General features: G+C 37.0%; 1 protein-coding gene across 7 annotated transcripts in view; it reads left to right on the forward strand.

Moving 5' to 3' along the window:
• The window catches only part of NRG1 (neuregulin 1), a 1130429-nt gene that overhangs the window by 965900 nt on the left and 144035 nt on the right, over nucleotides 1-20494 (forward strand). For 6 of the 7 annotated variants that reach the window (XM_054497959.2, XM_054497962.2, XM_054497963.2 and 3 more), the window contains exons 4-5: nucleotides 8039-8089; nucleotides 10358-10408. The exons of the other annotated variant lie outside the window; for it this stretch is intronic. In XM_054497959.2, coding sequence (XP_054353934.2) covers nucleotides 8039-8089; nucleotides 10358-10408 — 102 coding nt within the window. The remainder of the gene's footprint in view (nucleotides 1-8038; nucleotides 8090-10357; nucleotides 10409-20494) is intronic. 7 annotated transcript variants of the gene reach the window in all.

Consider the following 20494-nt stretch of genomic DNA (forward strand, 5'->3'; position numbering starts at 1 on the left):
GAGGTAAGAAATACAATCCACCTCTGACAATTTCTGTGAGTTATTCCAGGAAAGTAAAAGAATCACACCTGATGGCTTTGTGTTTTTTAATAGCCTGATACTCCATGATTTGATGGAATCATCTATAGGAGCTGATGATGATGATGACCTAGCAATGCTTCTTTAAACCTTTTAGAATAATCAAATGCTATTTTAAAACCTTTAGTGCTTATTTATTTATTTATTTATTTATTTAATTAATTATGGCACTTAACTATTGCCTTTACGAAATTTGTCATCTGTTATAAAACCAAGCCTAATTGCACAACTTCTTGGTAGGAGATGAGAAAGATTCTGCATTTCAAGGGCAAGCGCTCTTAAAGTGATAAGGTAAAAATGCCAGGTCAGCATAGGTAGAGTTAAAGTAATTTTAAGGGTTAATTCTATGGGAGGCTGATGTAGTTTTTGTCACTTGATTCTTCTGTAACATACTAAGAAAGTGAGAAGGGAGATAAAAATCAGAAACAGGGCTGGGAAAATTCAGTTTAATGCCTCATCCTCTCTGGACTTCTCAAGGATCTGCTCCATCGCAGAGTAATCAAAGTTTATCACTTTCATTTTAAATATCTCCCTCCGTAAAGAGTAAAGGAGAGCAGGGAAAAGGAGTTTCCATTACCATTAGGAGTCCTGTTTATTACAGTTTAAAATGTAAAAGCCATTTAAAATTTATATGAGTAAATATAGCATCACTTTATTTTTTAACCAGGGCAGGTTAAGCAATAGTAGTTTGCTAGTATTACTTTACCCCACATGGAATTCTACAGGATGCTACCTGAAACACACATTAAAAAATTAATTTTAATGGGCTGTTTTTTACTTTCTATTATAATCATTGTTTGAAGCTCATTCTCCTCAGTTTGTCACTGGCTTGGTTCAGTGTGTCTCCTCATAGTTAATGCTATTCAATTGTGATTTTTGACACTTGGATTTGATTCGTGTAGCTATACCACAAAGTCCCAGGAAAATAAAATTAAAGCTAGTGTCATAGTCTCACTGAGTGTCTACAGAAGTATCATATTGATTATTCCATGGTTGCTGATTTACAGGATTAAGCAATGAATTATTTACTACTATTTTATTCCTGGCAAAAACCTATAGAATTCCTTTTTTATTAATTTGGGGGTACGGAAAATTTGATAATATGGGATAATATGGCTTTTTATATTTCTTACATAGGAAAAACAGCTAATTCATTTTTTCCACATTAATTCATTCAAGTCTTGGTCTAGTGATCAAATTTGAATATGTAGTGTTGACCAATTATAGGGTAGAGAGATGAAACTCGAGGTGTTTTTGATCATGAGTCTTTTTTACCTGGCAAGAATAAAGAGAAGTTCATGGAATATTTTAAGTAAATCCTTCTTAAACAACCAACAAAAATTCTTTCAGAAGTAGGTTCCTATGGACTTATGTAATTAAAGTCTCTGAAGAATAACAATGAAGAGTCTCAATTGCAATGCAAGTTGGCCTTCTTTTTATTCTCTTCTTGGAATGTTAGGAATAGATCATCCTTATCCAACCCCTTCATTGTATTAAAAAAGAATAAAAGACTTAGCATAGAAAACAAACTTATTCAGGATCACAGAGATACTTAAGAGCAGCAAAAGGAGATATGAACCCAGGTTTGATTTTTTTTTTTCTTCATTTCTACCACAGTGCAGTTCCATTTGTATCTGAAATGTTTTTTTGTGTGTGTTTTGTTTTTTGTTTTTTGAGACAGGGTTTCACTCTGTCACCCAGGCTAGGGTGCAGAGGTGTGATCTTGGCTCACTGCAACCTCTGACTCCTGGACTGAAGGGATCCTCCCACCTCAGCCCCCTGAGTAGCCAGGTGCATGCCATTATGCCTAGCTAATTAAAAAAAAAAAAAAATTGTTTTTAAGATGGAGTGTTGCTATGTTGCCCACTCTGGAACTCCTGGGTTCAACTATGTTGCCCACTGTGGAACTCCTGAGTTCAAGAAGTCTACCCACCTTGAACTCCCAAAGTGCTGGGATTACAGTGTGAGCCGCTGCGCCCAGCCTTACTCTGTACCTGACTATATGCTTGCAAATGTTTAAGTGAGATTCTTTTGCTTATAAAGAACAGAAGTTGAAGGAATGGTATGAGGCCTAAGGAGTGAGGGATTCTATGGCGAAGAACTAGAACTTCATTATAACTCAGCCTCGGGGAGATGGAATTGTATGCTGGGCATCTCTGCGAATTTAAGCAATGCGAGTTTGTGGCTTTTCCCTCTGGTGTTTCTACCTTTAATATGCTTCTGATAGCTTTTTAACTTTTGTACTCTTTCCTACTCTTCTCACCTCTCCTACTTTCAGACTCCACCTCTTTATAATTCCAAACTTTGACCTGTTTCTTGCCCCCACGTGGCCATATTCTTCATGGCATTTTCAGGCATTCTTTCAGCTTTAACCTCTAGTGTATGATTGTTTCCTTGGTTCCCCAGTGAAATTCCCCAGACCAAGAATCCTATTAGCAAAGTTGATTTTCCATATTCATTAAAAGACCTAGAGGACTTACAAATTATCTGCTGTCTGGTCATACGTCCACTGCTGCCTCAACTAGGGAGGGTGGAGCCGGAAACATAGCTGCCCGGAAGCTCCTCTCTTCAAAGTCTGGGGGTGGAGCATGCAGCTCACCTGGGCCTGTGGCTTGGCAGGCACCATGACTGACAAGGCCAGTTTCCTGTACATTAGAGGAGGTACCCTTTGTTCTGTGCACCTTAGAGTCCTAGTTATAGTGCATCCAGAAGGAAAATATTTAATCATCTTGATCCCTTATCCTCTTCCACTGCTATCTAAGATTTTGCTATATTCTGTTCAATGCTTGGTTGTCAAAGAAGCCTCAGTTGGGTTCTGAGCTCTCCGGGGCTTAGATGCACTGCCGTTGTGTTGTCTCATTCCTGTCTACCTAGGAATCAGGGCAGACGTTGCACAGAAACACTTTTTCTGAGAGAAAAAGGGCACTTTCTACTGGGGTTATAAATTGCCACACCACCGAACCATGTCTTCCTAAATAGATATTTACCATTGACTTGGGCTGATAGAGAGTAGAATTCTCAAGAATTTCCTTCCTTCCTTCCTTGCTTCCTTCCTTCCTTCCTTCCTTCCTTTCCCTCCCTCCCTCCGTCCCTCTGTCTCTCTCTCTCTTTCCTTTTTTTTTTTTTAAATGGTGTTTCGCTGTGTCACCTAGGCTGGAGTGCAGTGGCAGGATCTCGGCCACTGCACTGGATTCAAGCAATTCTCCTCCTGGATTCAAGCAATTCTCCTGCCTCAGCCTCTTGAGTAGCTGGGATTCTAGACACCCCCCACCACACCCCAGCTAATTTTTGTATTTTTTGTAGACAAGGTTTCACCATGTTGGCCATGCTGGTCTCTAACTCCTGACCTCAAATGATCTGCCCACTTTGGACTCCCAAAGTGCTTGGATTACAGGTGTGAACCACCACACCCGGCCAATAATATATTGCTTCATTGGGGATTCTAGAAAAAAAAAGTTGTTAAAATAAAAACATGCTGTCAAACTATTACATTATGTAGAAGTCCCCTTGAGATTTTAATTTATATTTTCTATGAACTATCAGTCACTTTATTAATTTTGTTTTTTCTCCTTTTCTATATATTTCCAAGAAGTTCATAGCTATAGTTTTGAGAATTTCTATACAGGTTTCCTTGATGAATGATCCTTGTAGGTTGCTGCAATCTAATTATCCTAATTCTTTCCTATGCAAAGGATTCCTTGTGATTTACTTAAATTCTCACACTGTTACTTTTTGTGTGTTCCAACATGTTTAGAATGTATTTTGATACAAGATTCTAAGAGAGATGGGGAGGTTGGGGGAGACATTCGTAGGAGGCTGTTTACTCTCTCCCCAGGTGACCTTGCTGTTTGGCATGATGTTTAATCCCATTAAGACAGCTATAATAATTATTAGAATAAAATTAGATCATAAAAGTCTTCTGCAATGAAACTCATTGTTTAGATCTATCCAGATTAGTGACTAAATATAAATGAAATGATTAAAAAATTAGGAAATTCCCCTTGAAACAGTATATGCTTGGGTGTAACAGTGGCCGTACTTATACTGTTTTCAAGCACATAGAAAATAATACAGTCAAGCATTTTGCCAACCAACATTTTAGAAATGTAGGTGTTTTCTGTCTTTTCCAATGCCTTTCAACCCCTACTTTATTCAGAATTAGAGAAAGTAATTTATCCTATAGTAGACATATATCAACATATGCAATCTGCTAATTACTTCTGGGACAATGTAAAGCTTACAAAGACAGTTGGGTTTTCATATAACAAAGGATCTCATAGGCAGTAATTATGTGATAACTTATGAGTGAATTCCTTTCATGAATTCGTATATGACAGCAGAAAAGGCCACATACACTATGTTTACACACCCTACATACTATATGTTCATTTGTATTTGTGGTTTATTTGGCTCAGTCTGTATATAGGAAACCTTGACTTAGCAATTAATTCTTAGCTAACAAGCTTTGTGAAAACTCCTGGGCTTTAGAGTAGGGAAGAGAATAATAGACTTTACTGGTTTCCAAATTAATTAAGTAATGCTTTCTTTTAAAAGATTAATATAGGAGAATATACAACTAATCAATCATATATTCTCTTAAGTTTTCTTTTTTAATCAGAAGAAAAATTATCTGAGTGAGATTCAAGTTCCCACAGGAGCAATTGGACTTGTAGCAATAAAACAGCTGTTTCATTTGAGATGAGCAGAAAAATATTATTTTTATAAAATTTAATTAAATTATCAATTGTGGCTTTTAAAAATGGACTCATACTGGTAATAGGCTTAGACTTACCCCCTCTCCCAAATTGATAATGATGTTAGAAATTTCACGATATTGGGAAACAACCTGCAGTTATGTTGAAAAGCATGTAAAATATGTTTTATAATTTGTATAACAGTCTACATGTATGTTGTATTACGTAGGATGCCCAGGAAGGCAAATACATGAGAACAATGTGGAAGCAATAGGGTAGATTTGTCTTTTCAATGTATGGTATCCATCCTGTCTCTACACCGTTTATTAATTTCAAAATTTCTCAATTGCCTTAGAGTAAGCATTCATTATAAACAGGAAGAATCTGGGTACTCAAAGATGTTCCTCAAGTTATCTTTATAACTGCTAATAAATAAATGTGTCCACTTTTAAATCTTTTAAAGAAATCACTAGATCAAAATTTTTGTATGTACAGCAGTGACCTGTAAGTTTGGAAAAACAAAGTCACATAAGTGAATGTTGGAATACACACAGACACATTTTATGTATGTTTGTATATACTGTATACAATGTGTATATGTATATTTTGCTACATAATGATATTTAGTGTATTATGATCATGGTGAAATTGCAAACATGTTACATTCATAATAATCAGAAAAGTTCCTTTCTAGAAGATATCTTTGAGACGATGCAACTTTTTCCTGAGACCAGACCCAGTTTATTAAGAAAGAATTCCAACATTACAAATATACTAATGTTCATTATGTTTACTTGCCTGTTCAGCATAAGTTGCTCAGCTGTGTTCAGTTTCTGATAATTCTAAAACCTCATTAATTTGCACTAATGAAGGGGTTGTCCTTTATAAATTAACAAATTTAATATACCAAATTACTATGGGAAAATATGTTGCTTAAATAAACATCATGAAGATTGCAGGATTTAATGCTTTTTTAAAAGTCTGTAAGTGTAATATAAAATTACTTTCAATTTACTTTTAACAAAAGGCTGTTTTCCAAATCTATAAATTCTACCCATAGCACACATAAAAATGCTTGCTGAGTGGTTTTAATTAAAAAGATTAACTTTCTTACTAGCAAGGTTCTTTTAAAATGAAGACTCCTTTGGTGTAGAAGTATAGGTTAACTTTTGAGCTTGTATTTCTTCCAGGATTAATTCAGAAAGTTTGTATTTGAAACCATAATCATTAAAGATATTTTAAGGTCTCCAAGATAAATACCTAATTTTAGGAAGAGGGGTATTTTAAGTTGTCTCTGTGTAGATGCGTCTTTGTAGTAACCTCCTGTTCTGGTATTTTTATGTAACATTCAATTAAAAAATGAAACATTATGGTTAACCTTCCCTCTAATCTGAGTTATATTTTGCCGGAGATAGAAAAGTTCTGATTTTTTTTTTCTTCTTAGAAGGTCACAGTGGACAGCTACTTTGTTTGTCAAAAATAAATTTGAAAAGAGTCTTGATATCCGAGTTGGGATTGGGACTTTCGCCCAGCTCTAGTTGAGCACCTTGGGTTTACGACTTCATCTGGTTGTAATGTCATTGATGAATCCTGAAGGACAAGAGAAGGATGCATCTCTCTTAGTGTAGGTCCTTTGTTTGGAAACACGGCCCTTCTAGATATTTCTAGAGAAGGACACACACTTTGAATCTCTAATATAGTTTCTCTCAGATTACATTTTCTCAAAGAAGAACCATTTCATTTTCTGCAGCCCAAATCAAGAAAGCTTGTTGGAGCTGCTTCAGAAACAGATATCTTCATATTACCAATTCGGAATATCCTCTTTCTTGCCTGATGCTTGAGAAAATCCTGAGAAAATGATGTACCCTCACATACTAATTCCTTTCACTTAGCCCCATTTTTAGTGGATGTAAGAGCCAATGTAGGCAACTTTGATGTATTGAAACCAAGCTTACTCCTTGAATAGTTTGCCCTCTTAATCTGTGATTAGAGAGGATCATCCACACTTAATTTGCAGCAGAAAGACACATTTGGTCTTACTAAAGGTATATTGCTAATCACTTATTCTTAAACATTGCTGCTGAGTCTCACATGACTTTGTTTCCCTTTCAATTCCACAAAATCTTTTGTCCCTAGAGAAGCTTCAGAGTTTGAAGAAATATTGATGCTTAAATTGATTCCACTTACCTACTAGACTAGTCCAATCTTGGAAACCCTAAATGGCCATATCTGTATTTAAAGATGATTATATTAGGAATAAAGTTTTCTACTCCATGATTAACAGAATATTAATTTAAACATAAAATTATATATGACCTGCTTAGGATTCTTGGTTAGATCTCATAATTTTTGTACAGTAGATAGTATCGCAGTAGATTCAACTTATCCTTTGTCCTGGTTAGAAAATGTGAACTACCGTTAAGTCATTTGGCAAGACTTATGACACAGTGAAACTTGAATGATATACATCATTGCATCTCTACATCTTTCCAGGCTTCATAAAACTGTACCTTGCTAAAAGTGTCAGATTCTGCCAAGCTGAAGCCCTTTTCAAAACTGAATATGGAATTAGACAATGTAACTACCCATTCCATCATAAAGGCAGTAAGAAAACAAGTTAAAAGTTTGAATAAGACTATCACAATCCTCATGGAAATGATGTATCCAGAAGTATACAGTTTGGATTCATCCTTCATTTCTTTGGGTGGGAGCTGCATACTTACTGCCTGGGTAGCTGATGTCTATCATTTGGTAAGGCACCTGTCTTCATTCTCACTGGCAATTTTAAATAGAGTTCAATGCCAGAACTTGATGTTTTTCACCAATCCTAATTAGAAACATGGCTTACTTTTATTTTTGAACAAAAATGTACTTGTTCAAAGATCTGCAACTTAAAAATTCTTACTACAGCTTGGCAATCCGATAGCTTTGACTTTCTTAGTTCCCCTATTTCGACTTTTCTTCCTGAGAAGCCTACTGCCTCTTTGACGTAAATTCTTCCTCACTGACCCGAGTGGGGGCAGTGAATGCTTCCTAATTATTCTAGCACAGCTGATTTTATGCTCTTTGCCTAAGAAAGGAGAACTATCAATTTGGACTGTCTTTCTGCATTTCTCACTCTCTGTACGGTTAAAGCCTGGACTTTTCTCACTCCCTTGCAATACTTCCTTCCTTTACACTTAACTTTTAGTTCCAAGGCAGGCTGTGGTACCTGCTCCCGGCCTCCTGCTTATATATCATAATGTCCTATCACCTTTTTTTTTCAGAGATCATCACTGGCATGCCAGCCTCAACTGAAGGAGCATATGTGTCTTCAGGTAAGGAAAATAAGCCTGGCAATTTTTACTAACCGGAATGACAACCATAACTGCTGGCTGCTCCTTCTACTAATCAGAACCCCTTCTGCATCCAAACCTCTCAGCTGCTCTTGTTTTCTGCTTCAATGTTTTTCTCAACCTTGTTCTGTCTTTTTGGATTTTACTTAAGGCAGGATGGTTCTTGCTGTGTCTTCAAACTTAGGCCTGAGAAACATACATGAGTGAAAGAAATGTACATCTAGATGCAACTTAATGACATTAAGCAAGTAAAGGAGATATATCTGAGTTACAAGCTCAGTTTTTATGTCTTTCCAGGTGCTTCTCTTAGCTGCCTTCTACTCTTTCACCCCTCAGAGTGTATTCCTGGATAATTTATCAACATCTGATCTGTGACCTTTGGGTTTCTAATGATCAGTTGTGGATCGCTAAACTTCAAAACAAAACAAAACAAAACAAAAAGACTTACAGCCTGACATTTAAAAATGCTGTTGTCTTTTGTTTTGGTTGGTTTCTCACTTGCCTGTAATATTTGCTGATAGCACTTATAGTCTGGGCAGATATTAGCAACTTAGAACCCAACTCTAGCAATGCATATATAACCATAATTCATTGATTTCTTCACAAGCTATGAATTTAATCTATCCTCTATGTATTTCATTTTTTAAACTTTTTCTTATTCTTTGTAATTCTATAATTAATAGAGCCTTAGAACATTTAAAAATTAATCTTTATCTGGAAGAAAATTTTTGAAGACCCAAGATTGGAAATTCATCTCAGAGGTACAATGGTAACTTGGTTTTGCATAGTGCCTTTTCTTTTACATAAATTCTTAAATTTCATTTGATAATCACAATAAACTTGTGAAACAAGACATCATTTTTCCTCATTTTACACATGAGAAAACTGAAGTATTAGAAATGTTAAGTCATATATCTCAGGAAGTAGAAGAGAAGGTACTTCAAGTTCAATATTCTTTTTATTACTCCACATTTAATATTTTAGCTTCATTGAGTTTTTCGTTATGGCTGGTACCTTGTTGAAACTATAGAATGACCTATAATCAACATGCCTTTTTCCATCTTACCTCCATCGGTTTCCTCTTCCCTTCAAAGCCATTTTTTAAAGCTATAAAAGCTAAACATCTCTGTATCCTAAACTACTTTAGCTATATTTAGGGCATATTCATGTGGCATTACTAAGATATAAGTGTATGTGTGTTGTGGAATGGTATGATCCTGGAGTCTAAGAGGTTGTTACTCTTCTGAGGAAAGGAAGGAAGGAAGGAAAAAAGAGGGAAAGAGAGAGAAAAAAAGAAAAAAAATCAAATATTCTGAATTTCTTCACCTTTCATTTACACGTTTTTGTAATATAGGGACTTCATTATCTGGCTCCAGTAAATGCCATTAGGAAAAAAGAGCTTTTACATTTATATGGAACTTGTCTTGGGAAATTGACTGTAACTATTATTTCTTAATATGTGACTTGAATCTTGATAACTTTCGGCTGTTGAGTTTCAATCCTTCTTTGATACCAAGACTTCTTTGTTTCTTACTAATGAAAACCCATCCGTTCCATGCTTTTTTCTGCATGAGTCATATTTTTCATTCTCTCTGTACTTAATGACTGTTTTTTCTTCTTTTATCTTTGCTACCTAAGAAAATCTTGCTACTAGATATTCCCAACTATTGTATGATTTATTTAATTAGCATGGTTTGTTTGATCCTAATGTAATTATTCTATTGCTCTAGCAGACTTTGCATGGACTTTTCAGCACTTTCTGGTCAGGATGTTTATGCAGATCCAAGTTACCTGGAAATACTCTCAATCTTGTTTGTTTATTTATTTGGCATGCATGAAAGTTGGCTTTCGCTCTCTTGGAATCCAGGGGCTGTTCTCTTTGGTTTCATGTTTTCTCAAAATCAAGACCACATCTCAAAGAAGGAATTTTCTTTCTCACCTGTGGTGTGGATCTCTTCAGAGTAGTCTCTCTTGGAAGTTCAGATAACGGTTGGTGTGTGGGATATTCTTACAGATGGATTGACTCCATTTTCATCCCTTTTAAAAGTCTTTGGGTCTAGACTATGGTAATATTCCTTTGTGTTCTTTGAGTATTGCATATATCTTCTGACTGATAAATGCTTCAGCTTCTCTGTTGCACGGTGTTCTAGTACTCTTTTACTAGGCGATACCCAAGCCTGGCAAATTTCTAATTTAAGAGTCCAAGCAGCATGACTCAATAAAGCCTCATTCCACTTTTATGTTTTATAGAGTCTCCCATTAGAATATCAGTATCAACAGAAGGAGCAAATACTTCTTCATGTAAGTATACTTAAATATTCTATTCACTAGTTTTTAACCCAAGACACTATCTGCTTTGGAAGGTCATGTTCACGTCTATCCTCTGCCCCTATTAAGGGTCAGAGTATTGAGTTTGGCAATAGGTGGTATTTGCTGTTTGGAGTAGAAATGGCCTCCTAATATGCTTAAGGACAGCTAGACATCCTGTCCTCCCAATATACATAAGAATATTAAAATACACCACAAATGTATTAGTTTTAGGGTAATCTGGTGGCTTTGAATATTGAAAAATAATTGCACAAGTTCTGAGGCCTAATTCCTGGCAAGCAATAGAGCACATTGTGTGTCTTTTCAGCTTCTCTGGATGCCTTCAGCAACTGCCTGAGGCATGATACCCAGCTGTTTGGAGCCTCCGTTCCAAAACTTCTTCATTCTCATATAAAGTCAGCTGTGATGGAGTAAGAAAACTATATATAGATGCCCTTAATTCAAATTTGATAGCAAGTAACTAATTATGAAAATGTTTGAAAGCAAGTCCCTAGGCAAGATCTCAGATTAGTTTTCGTCTGTTTAATGTGAAATGGGTTTTGTGCTTGTGGACTTCTATAACTGTTAGATTGATTGGGGTTTTGTGCTATGTCGGGGGAACTTAAGATATTAGCAAGGACTAGTATAAAGAGTTTTTGATACTTATAAATTGAGAATGTCATCGTATTAAATTTTGATACTCAACAGGGGAGTTTATCAAACCTTGAAAATTAAACTCATAACTACAGTCTTTCTCTTCCTTATGTTAGCTCCTTATTTAAAGCATTTCTCAGTTTGATAAGCTCTTCAATAAATAGATGTTCCTAGTTATTCTATTTCAATCTGGGGAGTGTGTTGAAGGAACAATTTCCTTTTGCTATCAGCAGGGTAGGAAAACTCATGAAAAAAAGTCTGTCCTTTTGGCAATTTAAGTTGTTTTGTCAATCTGTTTAAATAAATCCTATTTGATGTTACAGCCTTTCCTTCCAGGTTGGTGGTACTAGAGCTGTAACTATATGGTATAAAATTATCTTTTATTGTGTGAAGTATGGTGTTTTGGCTATATTTTAACTACATAAAGCGTCATTTAACTGGATTGATGGCAATAGCCTAGTGAGATCAAACAGGAAATGAAATGCTAGGAAGGGCTAAATTAGTTTCCTATGTGTTCCAAGGGCTCTCATCATATCCTCCAAAATGATAATTTCTGCTGGGGAATTTGTGCTGTTTGTTTTTTAATTCTACTTATAAAAAGATTAGTATAATTATATGGATTTTATATAGCTAGCATCAAGGAATCACATTGAGATTTTTTTTTTTTTAAGTGTTTATTCTACAGAAGCAAATACTAGGTTTCTCTTTTTTGGCATTTTGTCTGGAAATAGTTTCTCTCCTGTGCGATTCATTGAATAAGTTATTGAAACTCTTGTAATTGGAACCCTTCATGCTATCATCAGTGGGATCATAGATACTATCCTTAAGCATATCTGAGCAGTTTGGGAATGTAAAAAAATACTTTTGGTTTTCCCAAGCTTTGGGGAACTGAAATAAATCTCTCAGTTTATGTTTCTATTCATTGCATTATCACTGAGAGAGAAATAATTATGAAATCTGACTCCGTTTCCTAACTCTCAGTAGAATTCGTTTTTGATATTTGGCAATGGTTTAAAACTAAGAAAGGAAGCTTTGTGTACCATGATATTAAAATATTTCAATGTGCCGTTTTCACACATCAGTCACCCCGGGTCATGGTAAGTTCTCAGTAAATAAGGTTGAATTGATTCATGAACACATTTTTTTGTGGAACTTAATTTTATTAAGAGAATATAAACAATGAACATAATAAACTAGTTGCACGATATATTAGAAGGTGCTACATAGTCCAAAAATGAGAAACAGTAGAGGAGGGGAGGGGATAAGAGAGTTGAGATTTGTGATTTTTATTAGGTTGATCAAGGTAAGTCTCATTAAATTGTTGATATTTGGACAAAAAGTGAAAAGAAGTGGAGGGTTAACTTTGCAAACATCTAGGGAAACTGGCTGGGCATGGTGGCTCATGCCTATAATCCTAGCATTTTGGGAGGCCAGGGCGGGAAGATTGCTTGAGCCCAAGAGTTTGAGGCCAGTCTGGGTAACATTAGTCAGACCTCGGCTCTACAGAAAATTGAAAACTTAGCTGGACTTGGTGGCATGCACTTGTAGTCCCACCTTCTTGGGAGGCCAAGGTGGGAGGATCACTTGAACTCAGGAGGTTGAGGCTGCAGTGAGCTGTGATTGTGCCACTGCACTTCAGCCTGGGTGACAGAGGGAGACTCTGTTTCAAGAAAAACAATCAAACAAACAAACAAAAAAACAAACATCCCGGAAAACTGTATTTAGGCAAAGAACAGGCTGTACAAAGGCCCTTAGGCAAAAGCATGGCTCATGCGCCCTGTAGGGGACCATAAGGAGCCCTGTGGGGTTGGAGTAGAAGGAACAAAGGGATGAAATATAGAAGATGAGGGCCACAGACCCTGGGGCCAGAGCATGTAGTGCCTTATAGGCCATTGTCAGGACATTGGTATTTAATGGAATCGCTCTGGCTCCTGTATGAAGAATGACTCACTGGGAGCAAGGGTGGAATCCAGGATGCCAGTTAGGTGGCTTTTGCTGAGAGCTTAGTGGCCTGGCCCAGGCTGGTAGCAGTAGAGGTGGCAAAAAATAGTCAGTCTGTAATAGTTTGAAAGTCAAGCCAGAAAGATTCCCTAACTAATTGGTTGTGAGGTGTTAGAGAAAGAGAAAAGCCATAGGTGAAACCAAGGCTGCTTTTGTTTTTGGTTTTTAACTTTTGGTGTTCTATTTTATTTTCTTCTTTGGCTTTTTCATTCTACTTCTTCATATTAACTGTTGTTTTACTTGTCTCTTTATAATTACAATATGCATGTTTTACTAATTCTAGTGTGTTTTTTAAATTTTAGATTCAGCGGGTACATCGGCAGGTTTATTACATTTTTTTAATCTCATGAAAATATGCTCTTCAGTTTGAAAATATAAACCAGTCATGGCAGGAACCAGGTCCAGTCTTAGTTACAATAATGAAAATAGCATGAAGCACACAGTCCATTTCAAGGCAGCCACGTGCAGGACTTGCGTTGCAGGGAACAACTGTGAGGTACAAATATCTCCATTTAGTAAAGGCTGAAGGTGAACCTTGAAGAGTCAGCAATAACAATAAGCCAAACTCAAAAATGCCAAATATATAAAAAAGTCAAAGGCCTCAGAAAAGTTTGCCTGGCCAAAAATAATCAGCTTCAAAGAATAGATTTCTTTTCACTTTATTTTAGCCAGCAAGGAGATGCTAGTAAATCCCTGTATTTGAAAAGCGAACTCTGCTTTTCTAATGTGATTGTGCCTATACCGGCTACATTCTTTGAACTAATGACACTGGTGTTTTCTAAAGTAAATGTTGAAAAGCCTCTCTGAAGTAATATGGATTCAGCAAACATTTTATGTATTAAACAGTTCTCTGCGATTTGGGAGTCAGTGTAAGACAGGGGAGGCTTTTAGAGCAAACAGACATAGGCAGAGGAGATGGATCTGACTTCACAGCCCGCAAAGTTCCCTTTTCTCCTCTTTAACTCATGTTGGATTAGAAGGAAAAAAAAAAAAAAAAAAAAAGAGCAGGCATGGTGGCTCATGCCTGTAATCCTAGCACTTTGAGAGGCCAAAGAGGGAGGATAGCTTGACACCAGGAGTTTGAGACCAGTCTGGGCAACACATTGAGACCTCATCTCTACAAAAAATAAAGAAATTAACCAGGCATGGTGGCAGCCCTGAAGTCTCAGCTACTTGGGAGGCTGAGGTGGGAGGATCACCTGAGCCCAGGAGTTTGAGGCTGTCCTAAATTATGGTTGAACCACTGCACTCCAGCCTGGGCAACAGAGCGAGAACTTGTCTCTTAAAATAAAAACAAACAAAAGAAAGAAGAAAAAGAAAAAAACAAAAAGAAGAAAATAAAAATCACTCACCTACCCATCTACCTACTTAATATAAGCATTTTTCTCATGTTTTTAAATACTGATCAGAAATATATTTTATAGGTCACTGTAACAATAAAGAAATCATTCTTGACTGGAGGTTTTTAAGGGATTTTTCATTTACAAACACATTATCGGTTTTGTCCCCTTTGTGTTTATTTTTCCTACCACTTGTAAATATTAGTGAAATATCAAAGTTCTTAGTCCTTCCCTTTGTAAGACAATTTTTACTACTCAATTTTTGGAAATTGGAAACTTCCATTGTTCATTCGCTAGTTTAGAGTTGTTAATTATGTTTTTTAAGTTCTTTATACTAATCTCCTAATAAAGATCAAAATTATAATTTCCTTTATTTTCTTTTGTTTTTTGTAAATGAGGCATCTGTGACTAAAAACTTATAAGTAATTGCCTAAATGAGTTTTCTATTACACATAAGTGACAAGTTTCAGGAGAAGAACTTGAACCTTACAAAGCAGACAATAGGACTATCTTGCTGCTCCTTTTATAGAATCAGCTGAAGTAAAGTGATTGTTTAGAACAAGCCTTAATGACTTCTTCTGGAAGTGCCAGCTGCTAGTAGCCCCATTTTGCAGACAATTCTGTTGAATACCATAAAAAATTGTTATACCAACCACTTTGCTGAATTAAGCACCATCCATTCCAATTTAATACATAAATGAGGAAAACAAAACGGAAAATCTAACAAATAGTAACAGGAAAGAAAATCAAGATAAATCCCGGGAAAATAGTTGAAGTGGTAATATCTGTTTCAAATATGAATAATAGCAAGCATTTATTGAAGGCTTACTGTGTGCCAAGTGCTGTGCTAGATGTTTTACATGGATGATGACTCATGGTTGTCATGAAAACTTATTACACTGTACAGACATTGAAACTGATATATGTTGTCCAAAGTCACACAGCAGCATTTAACCCCAGATAATGCAGTGGCCTGCTATGTCACATAACGTTTTGCTGCCTGAAAGAAAAAGCCCTTACTATTGAAAGAAATGGGCTTCTGTGAGTGGATTGAAAAGTAGCCTTTGGCACAAAGTTTATTGGGAGTATATGTGGTGGATTAAAGTAAATGACTTGTCTGGGGCCCGTTGTACCCACGTGATCTTCATGTTACACGTCAAAGCATGGCAGGTGAATGAAATGGGAAGAGCACAAATGCTGAGTGGACTCATGCTCTTAAGTCTAAATACTAATGCTGAGGACAACCGCGGTGGCTCATGCTTGTAATCCCAGCACTTTGGGAGGCCATAGTGGGAGGATTGCTTGAGCAAATTGATCATTTGAGCCCAGGAGATTGAGGTTTCAGTAAGCCATGATCTCACTACTACACTCCAGCCTGGGCAACAGAGACTCTGTCTCAAAAATAATAAAATAAATAAATTCTGGTGCTGTTAATTACTGTATAATTTTAAACAAATCATGTGACTTCCCTGAGACTCAGTTTTGTCTCTCCTCTCCTCTCCTCTTCTTTTCTGTTCTTTTCTTTTCTTTTCTTCTTTTGACAGAGTTTCTCTCTGTCACCCAGGCTGGAGTGCAGTAGTGCACTCATGGCTCACTGCAGCCTTGACCTCCTGGGCTCAAGCCATCTTCCTACCTCAGCCTCCCTAGTAGCTGGGACTACATGCGTGTGCCACCACACCTGAGTAATTTTTTTAGAGACAGGGTTTTGCCATCTTGCCCACACTGCTACCGAACTCCTGGGCTCAAGTGATTCACCCATCTCAGCCTACCAAAGTGTTGGAATTGCAGGCATAAGCCACCATGCCCGGCCCCGAGATTCAGTTTCTAGGTCTGAAGAACCCTATTTATTTTAAACATATATTGGGAAGTCTAATGTGAGAAAATACATGTGTATCATTTAGCACAACTTTGCTTTAAGGTGGTCCCTTCATGTATGGAAGAGAGCTAGCGTGTGGAAAAGTGACATGGCTCTAAAAAGAGAATGAAAGTCAGAGAGTCTCTACATCTTACTTCAACAGCGTTGGAAAATGCCCTTATTGTTGGAGAAGGAAACGAGTTTATGATTTTAGCCTAAGTGATGATGCTGACAGTTCTTTGCCAGGAAATCACTATGTCTTTTCAAAATATTATATATTCTCGGCTAAGGCTTCATTTTAAAGGAACTTATCCAGGAAGTCTTCTTTGAAATCTCTGAATGAAATGAACAATTCAGTTTTTAATTTGGCACCTAAAAAAGCTAGCTGAAGGAAAAGAATGTCTTTGCAGAGACATTTCTGTCATAATGAGATAGAGCGGTTTCAGTTGGGAATAGCACACTAATATGTATTGATTAGATTGGACCAGATCTGGGTGGTCCATTGGTGAAATTTAGACCCATAGCTCTTACATTCTACCCTCAGTTGTAACTGACTTACCTGCTTTTATGGTAGAAAAAAACTTCTGGGAGCTTAGCTAAGTGATTCTTAGCTGGAAAAATGCCATTTCAATTTCAGATGTTTATTGGTCATAACATATGAACCTCTCCTGCCACTGTTGGAGAGCTACTTTTAATTGAATGCAAATTGTGTTTTCAGATTTCTATAAACATGGCATTTTTCATGGGTTGGTGGCTCTGCCCACTGTGGAGAATGACAAACAAATTATCATGCATCATATAGCAATAAAATAATAATTCAAAAAGAAAATTGCCCTACTTGTATTACCTCATCTTTTTGGTTGGCTGGAGATTTAGTTACAGATTTTTAGGATACTAGAGTGACTTGGTGCAAGAGTTGGGGCTCATATATTATAGCCATTCATAGGTGCAAGCAAGTTACTGCCTTCACAATCAGTTCATTTATTCTGTACATGAATATATCTTCTTTTTCTTTTTCTTTTTTAAACAATACTGCTTGCGAGTATAATTTATTTCTTCACTTCTGCCTTTGCCCTTTCTAAAGTCATTCACTGTCTGTCATTGTATTCCACCAATGGAGAAGAGAATCTAAAAAGTTTTGATTAAGCTTTGACCTTTTGTATTGGTTGAAATTAACGCTTTACAGAATTATTCTTTTGGACCATAAAATACATGTGTGCGTGTGTGTGTATGTGTATGAGATATATAAATATAGATATAGATATAGATATATATCATTGATACTTGCATCATACTTTACATTTTATAAGACATATTTTCTTATTTTGAGTCATTTATATATACAACTCAGTGGCTTAGATTTCATCCCATGGATGAGGGACTTAACGTTCAGAAATCTGTGACTTGTCCCAAGTCAAAGAACAAATAGGTAGTTCTAAAAAGAAGAGAAAGTCTACTCCTTATCCAAACAGCACATTTTAGGGAAGAATCTGATTGGCCCTGATTGCATCATGTCTGACCCTAAAATACTGCATCCAGGGAGATTAATGCCTCCAGCTGAGTGGGGGTTGGGGCACATATCCACTGCTGTGTGTGTTGGGGTTAGTGAGGGCAGATGAGCTCAGCCCCATGGGAACCACGTGGTGTAGAATCATTACAGAGAGGAGAGTTCTGTAGCAAAAGAAGGGAAAAGTGAGCTAGACAGGAAAACAACAACACAATCATTGACAACTGATGAGCAAACAACCTTAGAAAAATCAGAAAATAGGAATTAGTTAACAGAATTTTAAAGGAAAATTAAAAATAGGTATTGTTGAAAATTGTGTTTCATCGGGTAGACAAAACTAAACAGGATGAGCAATCTGAAAAAAATAATAAGCTGGAAAACTGAATATAATTGCAGTATCATTTTTTTAAGACTCATTAGTACCTATGAGCCATTATAATTACTCTTAACAGTGCCCTCTTTTTAACCCAGGAAATTCTGCGTTTTGAAAGAAAGTAGAAAAACGTAGAGAAATGAGTTACGGTTTTGAAATTAGAATGCATGGGAAGCATTTTGAAATCTGTAAAATGTTCTACCTTTGATGTCAAAAGTCAGAGTACTTGATATGGATCCTTTAAAAAAATCCATGATTGAGGAGATTTTGAAAAATTGCTAGTTTCTTTTACCAGAGTAATTGTTTGTTGATTAGGGTTTGGGTGTTTTTTGTTTTTCAATTTGGAAAGAAAAAGAGCATGCTTAGCCCATTCCATTTAATATTGTATAGAAAACTCACCAGGTCTTCTTCAATTGTGAGATAACACTGATTGAGGTTTTATCAGACTTGTAGACATCACCATTTAAACCTAAATGAAATAACATCTCCGGTAGTTCATCTGTGGGCATCTTCCACTTTTCTCTGTCCCACTCTTGTTATAATGCACCGCCCATACAAGCTGTGAATACTTAATTCATTTCTTTAATAAAGGTGCTGTGTATACATAGTTTAACTAATCATCAAAAGTGTTGGAATGCCACTTTTCATTTTATCTCTTAGTCTACCAAAGGTCAGCAAACTCTCAAAAACCAATTAATTGGGTCACTGTGGCTTATATCCTAGAGCTATGCTCATCTTTATTCAAGTCCATGACTATCTCTGATTTCAGGTTTGGTGTTTAGGTTGAATTTATCCATCAACAATGGGCTCTTTGGTTTGTTCTTTGCTGAGGTATTCTAGCACTACCTCTTGAGTGAATACCAAACTTTAAAGAGTTTTTTAAGAAATGTCAGAAGGAGAGAGCGAGAGAGAGAATGCCTGGCATTGTGAAATGTTGCAGAAATTTGTATTTGTAATTATCACAAATTTAGTCAGTCTTTCCTTTAAATTTTTAAAGAAATTTTGGACTATTCTCATTATTTCAATGGTAGGAAAAGTAAAATATAGATAGGGATAGACCAAGTGACACTTAAGGTCAAATAGCAAGTGAGTGGTGAATGTAGGTGAATTAAAATTGGATGGCCCTGTTTTTGCTCTTTGATCCTTAGATCACTGAAAGCTTTCCCTCTCTTTTTTTTTTTTTTTTCTTTTTTCTTTTTTTGAGATGGTGTCTAGCTCTGACATCAGGCTGGAGTGCAGTGGTGTGATCTTGGCTCACTGCAACCTCGGCCTCCTGGATTCGAGCGATTCTTTTGCCTGAGCTTCCCGAGTAGCTGGGATTACAGGTACATGCCACGACACCTGGCTAATTTTTGTATTTTTAGTAGAGATGGGGTTTCACCATGTTGGCCAGGCTGGTCTTGAACTCCTGACCTCAAGTGATCTGCCCACCTTGGCCTCCCAAAGTGCTGGGATTACAGGTATGAGCCACTGCGCTCGGCCAAAACTTTCCCTGTCTTTAATGAAAATGAATAGATAATAACCGGGTCCTACTGTATTTCAGCACGAGGCTAGGAAATGTGTATGCGTATTTCTTGGGAGGTGGGAGGTGGGAGGTATAATGATTGGGGGAGATAAATAGGAAATTAGTCCTTGGGCTGAAGGAGTTCACAGCAAAGTAAAAAGTTTAATTGTGATTAATTGTGCATAATGACACATAATCATAATGGGAAGTAAAATATGGTAAGAGGAAGACTTTCAAATCAAGTTTTTATTTTTTTGTAATATTCCTTAAGATAGAAAAGCCGGCTGGGCGCAGTGGCTCACGCCTGTAATCCTAGCACTTTGGGAGGCCGAGGCAGGTGGATCACGAGGTCAGGAGATCAAGACCATCCTGGCTAACATGGTGAAACCCCATCACTACTAAAATTAGCTGGGCGTGGTGGCGGGTGCCTGTAGTCCCAGCTACTGGGGAGGCTGAGGCAGGAGAATGGCGTGAACCTGGGAGGCGGAGTTTGCAGTGAGCCGAGATCGCGCCACTGCACTCCAGCCTGGGCGACAGAGCAAGACTCCATCTCAAAAAAAAAAAAACAAAAAACAGAAAAGCCATTTGTGGTTATGTAATTTAAAAGAAAATTTTGGCCGGGTGTGGTGGCTCACGCCTGTAATTGCAGCACTTTGGGAGGTCAAGGTGGGTGGATCACTTGAGGTCAGGAATTTGAGACCAGCCTGGCCGACATGGTGAAACCCCATCTGTACTAAAAATACAAAAATTAGCCAGGCATGGAGGCACATGTCTGTAATCCCAGCCACTTGGGAGGCTGAGGCAGGAGAATCGCTTGAACTTGGGAGGCGGAGGTTGCAGTGAGCT

This window comes from Pongo pygmaeus, chromosome 7 (genome assembly GCF_028885625.2).
Source record: "Pongo pygmaeus isolate AG05252 chromosome 7, NHGRI_mPonPyg2-v2.0_pri, whole genome shotgun sequence".
Taxonomy (NCBI): domain Eukaryota; kingdom Metazoa; phylum Chordata; class Mammalia; order Primates; family Hominidae; genus Pongo; species Pongo pygmaeus.